Source organism: Sycon ciliatum, chromosome 10, assembly GCF_964019385.1.
Source record: "Sycon ciliatum chromosome 10, ocSycCili1.1, whole genome shotgun sequence".
Lineage (NCBI taxonomy): Eukaryota > Metazoa > Porifera > Calcarea > Leucosolenida > Sycettidae > Sycon > Sycon ciliatum.
Genome location: NC_088652.1, coordinates 2262002 through 2271125, shown reverse-complemented (window position 1 = coordinate 2271125; position 9124 = coordinate 2262002). Strand labels below are relative to the sequence as shown.

At 43.4% G+C, this 9124-nt stretch overlaps 1 protein-coding gene across 1 annotated transcript; it reads left to right on the top strand.

The window, feature by feature from the left end:
- The first annotated feature begins 8236 nt into the window (after positions 1-8236).
- LOC135826226 (uncharacterized) lies at positions 8237-9124 on the top strand. The gene has a single exon (XM_065338856.1). The coding sequence runs from the start codon at positions 8237-8239 to the stop codon at positions 9122-9124; it is 888 nt and encodes a 295-aa protein (XP_065194928.1).

Here is a 9124-nt window from a genome sequence, read left to right as displayed (position 1 = left end):
CGCACCAAATTCCATAGAGTTGTACATGTTCTACAAGTACAAGTAGATACACCAGGAAGTCGTAGGTTTACGACTCCCTTGATAACATGTCCAGCCCATTACAATCAGTGATGGTCGTAGCTACAAGTGTAGGTCGGACGGTGCGTTGACCCCCTTGAACTTTTGCTACTAGTACTACAGTACAACGCCCTATAAAACAATCCCCTGTTATTTTGCACAGAACCATCATATACATTAGCAGCATATATGTGAGCATAATGCGGCATAATATGATAACTTTTAGCATAAAAATAGCAAAATTCTGCAACTTTTTCAGCAATGCGAAAAGCATAATTTCACGAAAATATTAGCATAATCCGTCAAGGCCTAGTACTCGTTATCGCAGTCAGTAAAGCATTAGACAACACCAAATGGTCGGATTCGTCACTGGATACTGGCGCACTTGATCCAACTCCTCGAATACCACTTGAATTTACCGACTGGCGCATCGCACGTACATGTACATGTACATGAAAGTATTTATGCACACACACATACACACGCAAGCACACACACACACGCACACACACACACGTAACCACACACACGCACACGCACACACACCTTTTGACAAACACACACACGCAAACACACACACGCACACACAAGTGTACACCCACATGATCAGCAGTTTGTAAGTTTGGTTTAAAAATTAATAATTAAGGGACGAGTACCGTAAAAGCATGGCAACGGATCGAACATTTTCTGCATTTCAGGTGTATTTTTGAATTTTCTGGAAAAAATTGACCTTTTTCGCTTTTTGATTTTAATTTTCCGCAAAATAATTGGCATGATGTGGACACCTTTACTGCTGAGGTTAGACAGAATGTAGAGGTTATGTGTTAACAGCATCATTTGAGATGCTTTCGTGAAGTCGCCGACTGGTAGCACAGCGCTGCACTTGCACTAGCGATTCGAGATGTATACTTTGCGCCCATTAGAAAATCTCACGCTGTATATTCTTAGCGGCCATTAAAAAATCCACTGAGTGGTTCCATGAAATCACCTCTTTTTGGTCCATGGACACATGCCGAGGCGTCCTTGATCCGTCGACTGCATTTGAGCTACAGACAGCACGTTTCGAATTCTTGTCTGCGAGGGTTTTTAGTTCCTGTTGGCCGGCGATCGGTATCGATCAGAGCAGTTTTAGTTGTGTGAGCACGCAGCTAGCTAGACCAGGGCTGGTTTTGAGATGCCTGCCACCGCGAAAACTTCTCTTCGCGAAATACGGGAGCAAGAGATAAATGCATTTGCTATCTTTTTGTTGTCACTATGTAAGCTACCTCGGGGTATCTCTTAAAATAAGTACAAATACAATACAAGTTGTCCGTTTTGTCAAATCCTAACGATCATAAGCAGGATAATATTGAGTCAAAATGTGCAACAAATAGCACAAAACATACTGATGTGTCCTGACATTCAGCGACATGATGCTTACCTGCATCACGTCTGGAATGCGAAACCAACATAATTCCAACTTGGAAGGTTCTATTCATTTTGCTCATCTTTGATATCATGATGTTTCCAAGTTGATGGTCGTTGTTTCGCGTTTTCGAAGTGAGCTGTGGCCGTTCTATGCTATGGTCCTTCGTCGTCATCTTCTCATAACTACCATTGTTGGTTCGCTGTAATGTTTAGCTTGTTTTCGTCTAGAGTACGCTCACCTTCCACGTTCTTACGTTACTTCATAACTTAGAACCTTCCAAGTTGGAAGGCTGTTGGTTTGCGCCTTCCAGACGTAATGCAGCTAAGCATCAGGTAGTTGAATGTCAAGATCCCATCAGTCAGTATTTTGCTAATTGTTGCACACTTTGACTCACTATTATCCTGCTTATAAACGTTAGGGTTGGACAAAAAGGATAACTTGTAAACTGGTGGTCCCCTGGTCTTCGTTGACAAATGTACGTCGGTGTAAAAAATGGCATGTACTTGTCATGTACTAGAACCTGTGTATTGTTTTTCGTTTGCTATTTTTCAGAGGGAGGAGAGCGAAGGTAGAGAGTGAGAGACAAAATTGCGATGTAGAAATCTAGCAAAAGACATTCGCACATATTGATCAAAAGGAAACAGTGATAACCTGCATAATAATGTACCAGGGTCATCAAGGTGATCAGCCCCACATGCTGCGCGAACAGCACGCCGAAACAGTGATTGTAATCCGTTCCTATCCTGAGCAGACAACTTCGTGAGGAACGAAGGGGAGCAATACAAAAGATCCGGGAGAATGACAGCAAGAATGAAGGAACGGCGATCAGGACAAACATCTGATTGGATACTACATTTGTAGAGCAATGATGTTGCGGTTGGTGGCTAATCATCATCATCATCTGTGTTGCCAAAAAAATTATAATAGTAAAATAAAATAATAAACGGCATTATGCAGCTGTGTAAACAGTAGATGCACAGTGCGACTGCCAGGCATCTCTGTCAGATGCCAACTGGAGGCAAATACCGTGCCATAAAGCAAAGTAGATGCACTCTCCTCTATGCGTAGGGGTTTTGCTCGGAAAATGGCCAGATTAAGCTCTAGCGGATGCTCGCAGGATGCTGGAGAAAACAACCAATTATGCTTTTTATGCTTCACGAAAAAGACGGAAAGAACAGATAATTTATAGAAAAGAGAAAGGACCAAGGAACTACAAGTTACGCTATAAATATAATGTTCACTAACATCACCTGTTACTGAACAATCAACTCATGCGACAACATTGCAATTATACCGCAACTTGTATTTCCTTGGTCCTTTTTATTTTCGATGAATTAATCCTTGGCTCTCTAATCGAAAACGGATAGTCGTCATGAAAAAAGGACTCACATCATTGACCTCCTCGACGCCGTTGCAGAATGCTGGGAGGATTATCTTGGCGACAAAATGCGAGGCGTGTAGCTGTGCTTGTACAACTCGTTTCACGGCGTAATGGAGGTCGCGGGCTGGAACGACTGAATATAGTCGACACTGATTCGTTCATAGCTCTGGGGATGAAGAGGACGTGGCCAAAGTCCACCGTCGACTCATCACTGCAGCTGACAAGAATCTGAACGAAATGCGAGCGGAAGCAGCGCATGTTGGCGATGCGAAGTCAGCGTTGTCCGGTGACAATGACACGAGCGACGAAAACTCTGAAAAATCTAAATCTCATTCATCTGAGTTGCTTTTTTTCTTTGCATATACATGTAGCTGCAAAACAGGTTAGACAATGCCACGAGTGTTATTCCAAGTCAAACGGAAGAATTCCAGAGCTGTGCGGAGCTTTCAAAAAAAGTCACGACGTTTTTGTATACGGAGGAAGTAAGTTTTAGTCTTTCCAACTTGAGCCATTACCTGTATGATCCTTGATGAGCAGGGACCGAAAACGTTCGGCTACTTTTTGACAAGAGCCTTATTTTGACTGGATGTGTGTTTGCGTGGATACTTGCGACCCAAAACTTACCTTCGTTTAAAAACGAACGAAGTAGCGGTGAGGCATCCTGCAGCTTCATAACTCGAAGAGAATTGGTGAGCACACATGCTCATTCCCTGGGCACTGCAAATTCACAACTCATTTCAATCCACAGACTCATTTTCAGCGTTTCGGCCAATTGCCAATATCAGGATGCAATATGAAGTGGAAGTCTGCCAAGGAGCAGTTATATACACTAATTTGGTGGTCTTAGGTGTTGATAATATTTCTATGACTACACATGTTACCTCAGTGCTAGAAATATGACATGTCTAAATCTAGTGAAAGATCACAAGTTTTCACTGACTCATATGCTGGGTGTTTGTAATAAGTTGGCACAGCGCAGATGTCACCAGATAACTTGAGAAATGTCTGAACAGGTTTCTCCCAAGCAATACACGAATGTGACCATGTCAGTGTTTTCCAGAAAATACTGTCACCTAGATAGCCAGTGTGGTGTGACTGTTTTAGAGTAATGACCATCCAGCACTGGTGTTGATCTCGGGCCTTCGTTTCTGATCTCCACTGCCTCTCGCAATTTGCGGCTTGTCCTGTCACTGGCTCTTGCAACCACAGACACTGCCGAGGAGATGCTGTCCCCGACACCTAGGTTGATCCCTGCATGCTTAGCTCGCATGTGGTCACCCCATGGCTTATCCACAGTGCGCCTACGAGCCTATGTCTCAGTACTCGTCGTCAGTTTTGTGCCATTTTGTCGCACTCGCTGACTATATAAAATCTGGTTACGTTGGTGGACAGTTTGTCATAACTCGTAACATTTTGTCCTTTTCCTTTCTTCATCATCATAATAATAATAATTGTAGAAAGGAAAAAGGGTATTTTTATGATTTCTTCTCCAGTGTATGATTTATTGCATTTTAAACCATTGTATTATTTTGCCCGTAAAAAATGCCTGAGAAAACAAACAAAACAAAGGGCGTAATTATGGAAACGGGTTAAGAGTAACTCTCCACCACTGTAACTAGATGCTATCCAGTCAGAAAGTGCCACTACCTTTTCTACATAATTAAACTATTGGCTCAATATCCTAATTTCAAATAATAATTCAAATAGTCGGCGTGAAGAAAGCAATTTTATTAGTGCAATAAAGAGTATAATAGATGCAGACATGGCCAGACAACAACGAGTTCATGGAATTTTGAAAGGATTTTTACGTTATTCAAAATCGATTGTCGTGTTCCGCTCATCAGTGAATAGTATCGGAACTGAGAGAACAGTGTACAAAAAAGAACATTACAATTATAACAGGATAATAAAAAGTGTGAACAAAAAAAGGGAAGTGCTACAGCATTACATTATAGGTGTCAAACATAGTGCTGAAATATATGAGTGCAGGCACAAAGCATGAGTTGATACAGTGCAACATGACACGAAATTTACATCTGATAACCAGCTGCGAGAACAACTTTAGCGCGACTACATGCTTCTTTTGTTTACAAAGATCAGGGTTATGCACACGAATACATACAGCTTCCAGAACCTTTAACTGCTTAACAAAACTTGCACGGCACAAAACAGAAAAGTAAGAATCAACGTACACACTAAGACAATCTGGACGTGATAACAAGTGACCAACCACAGCTGATTTTTTGCTCACGTCGCTCTCTTCCAAGCATGTAGTCGCGCTAAAGTTGTTAATATGCATTCCAAAATGTGATACAACTTAAAAGCAACCAACAAAAATGGTGCGTAAGTGGCACAAAAGAAGGTTAGGACACCGGAATGTTACTATGAAGTGAGAGAAACAAACTGTGGAAAAAGAAAAGAACTTAGCAGAACAATTTCAGCATAACACCATGCGTATTTTGTGTACAGAGCACAGGCTCACGTAAACGTACACACGAATACACGAACATACGTAAACGAATTTTTTTTACTTCTATTTATTTTCATCCATGCATTTCACATCTTTTCAAAGCATTGGTCTAGGGATTGAGTTGAATCCTTTACACAACCTTGTTACATTTGCCTTGAGATTCTTTGGATTAGACTTTTTTCAATTTTCATTTTGATTTCATCGTCGAGTTTCATGCCTTGTATCTTTGGTTTTCTTCCTTCTTTCCATGTCGTATTGTTTGAATACACACAGGTTCAAGAACGGAGATTGGTACGAATGAGGGATCGGAGGATGTCATTGATGATGGTACTGTGGATGATGGTGATGGTGAGCTGGATGGAGATGATGATCGTCAAAAGTCTGCTGTGCTTTTGCATTTGTTATCTCACTACAAGTGTTTGGAATTGGAAGTGTATGATGATTTTTGTATGTCTGCGTTCTGTCGTGCACGTTATCCCCGTCAGTGGAAGGTTCTTGAAACTGTTTGTGTTTGTTTGTATTAGCCTGTGCTCTGTAAAGAAGAGGGTACCTAACACATCTGTTAAATCCGGGCTTTACTCAGTCGGTAGAGCAAGCGGTTATAGTAATGGGTAATGGTTCTCACTCGGAATTGCACAAATATTCAGAGAAAGAGAGAGAGAGAGAGAGAGAGAGAGAGAGAGAGAGAGAGCGAGAGAGCGAGAGAGCGAGAGAGAGAGAGAGAGAGAGAGAGAGAGGGAGAGAGAGAGAAAGAAAGAGAGAGAGTTCTCAGGTAATGTAGTCGGAATCTAGCAGGAAACTAAGAGGTAGGAACTAATCTGCGGAGAACGGGTTTGTAGGAAACTAGAAAGGCAGCAGCTTTTATAGGGTGAGGATTGTAAGTAAGCTAGCCTATGGTCCGGGGATACGTAGAGCAGAGAGAAGTAAGAAGAAAGGTCAAACTACAAGGTACATAATTGTGTGGGCAGAAGGGTGGAAAAGGTCGGCACATGGCACCTGTGCAAGAGGAATACGTTTAGAGGAAGAACTGAATAGAAGGGTGTACAATACATCGTATACATGTATATGTCATCACATCATCACAAGTCCATAGCCCTAAGGCCGTCAGCGGGTCATAGAGCAAAGTATGAACAAGCGAGCGCCATAAAAATCGATCGCGTGCAGCAGCGAGCAGGGACTGCACGTCAAGTGCAGTTAATAATATTATCAAGCCATGACATTCTGGGTCTGCCTCGGCCACGACCTCCAGCACCACAACTCTGAAGAACAGTCAATGACAAACAGCTGGAACGAACAATAATGACCAAAAATTGCAATTTCCTTTTACGAACAGAAACAATAAGTGGGACTTGTTTGTGAATACTATTTATTTCCTCTCTAACAGACACATTCGTCCGGTGATCAGTGAAAGGAATCCTGAGAAGGTGTCGATAGCTTCTCATTTCCAAAGCCTCGTTCTTTTTCACAATTTCACCAGTTAAGGTCCAAGACTGGCAAGCATAAAGGAATAAGGATAAAACAATAGCATTGAGTAGACGTAATTTCGAGCCGATACTGATGTTTCTATCCCTCCAGATTGCTACTAGTCGTGTAACAGCAGCCGAGGCTGCTGCGATCCGACTCCACACTTCTTTGATTGAACGCTGATCATCAGTAATCGTGCTACCCAGATATTTAAACTCGTCAACCTGCTCAAGCTGCTTCCCGTCGATGGGTATGCTTGCGGACAGACCTTTGCTTGCTCCCGTTACCAGCAGCTGACTCTTCTCAGTGCTGATTTCCATGCCGTATGACTTTGATGTGCTGGCCAGGCGGCCAGTAAAGTCTTGCAGTTCTTCCTCGCTGCCAGCCACCTAATCAATGTCATCTGCAAATCGCAGGTCTGTTATAATGCGTCCACCAATGCTAATGGAACCGCGAATCCCTCTAATGACCTAGATACCAGTTCTTCCAAGAAAATGTTGAATAGAGAGGGTGATAGAATGCAACCTTGCCTAACGCCAACGGTGGCATGGAACCAACTGCTAACCGTTGTTCCTACTCCTACAGCATTCTCGGACTTCTGGTACAGGGACTCGATCAGTGTGATGAAATTCGTGTGATGATATTGTATATTGACAACCCTCTGTAACAAGATATGGTCGTCCGGCACGTGGCCACGGCAATGGTGCCGGTCAATCATGATTCCACTACCAAAGAAAGGCAACCTCGGAAAGTGCACGAACTATCGCACCATCTCGTTGATAAGTCACCCTAGTAAAGTAATGTAGCGTGTTCTACTCAACCGTCTCACACCTTGCATCGAAGACCTACTGAGCGAGGAGCAGGCTGGGTTTCGAGCAGACCGTAGTACTGTGGATCAGATATTCAACATCCGTACACTGGCAGAGCGTTATGGTGACCATCAGAGACCCATCTATAACAATTTCATCGATTTTCGCAAAGCATTTGACAGAGTGTGGCACGCAGCCCTGTGGAAGATAATGCGCAAGTGTGGGCTTAGCCCGAATATCATCACACAGATCGAATATCATCATCATCGAAAATTATGTGCATGCAAGTGTGCAATAATACCAGGAGGGCAACTGTTGAAAGGAGCATTAGGATGTATGTTCAGCTGTTAGTAATAGTATGTGTAGATAACTAAAATGGCGGCTGAACGTGAAATGCATCAAAAGGTCTACAGTGTGTTACCTAAGGTCAACCTAGTGTGTGGGAACAATACATGAATACAGCCTAGTGTGTGGGAACAATACATGAATACAGCCTAGTGTGTGGGAACAATACATGAATACAGCGCAGAGCTAGTGTGCGGGAACAATACATGAATACAGCGCAGAGTATAGTATTAGTAATGCATGTAAGAGAGGATAGAAAGTGAGGCTGGTGTAATAAGTTAAGTACATGTGCATGTCAAATGATGTCTGCATTCCTATCTAACATATCCATTATTGGCTCCGTATCCGAGCATCAACAATCTCCCAAAAAGTGTGGTGGTCGAGATGGTGGTGATGTCGGTGATGGTGATGATGGTGGTGGTGGTGATGGTGATGATGGTGATGGCGGTGATGGTGATGATGGTGGTGGTGGTGATCCTGGTGAAAGGAGCGGTCCACATACTGGTGAAATTGGTGGTGGAGATGGGCATCCAAATGATGCTGGGGAATTTGGTGGTAGCGATGGGCGTCCAAACGAGACTAGGAAATTTGGTGGTAGTGGTGGACGTTCAAATGATACTGGGGAATTTGGTAGTGGAGATTGGGGTCCTAGTGATACTGTGGAATTTGGTGGTGGTGGTGGGCATCCAAATGATACTGGGGAATATGGTGGTGGATATGCGGGTCCTAGTGATACTGGGGGATTTGGTGGTGGTGGTGGTAGGCATCCAAATGATACTGGGGAATATGGTGGTAGAGATCGGGGTCCTAGTGATACTGGGGAATTTGGTGGTGGTGGTGGTGGGAATCCAAATGATACTGGGGAATATGGTGGTAGAGATCGGGGTCCTAGTGACACTGGGGAATTTGGTGGTGGTGGTGGGCATCCAAATGATACTGGGGAATATGGTGGTAGAGATAGGGGTCCTAGTGATACTGGGGAATTTGGTGGTGGTGGTGGGCATCCAAATGATACTGGGGAATATGGTGGTAGAGATAGGGGTCCTAGTGATACTGGGGAATTTGGTACTGGCCATGGGAATTCTACTGATGGTAGTCCTGATTCTGGGGTATTTGGGGGAGCAGGTGGGTGCGAGAATGGCGACGGTGGTGATGCTGGTGGTGATGCTGGTTCAGGAATTCCTTCTTGA

Excerpts from the sequence above, each read along its gene's own strand:
- LOC135826226 (XM_065338856.1), top strand. The coding sequence starts at position 8,237 with ATGTCTGCATTCCTATCTAACATATCCATTATTGGCTCCGTATCCGAG.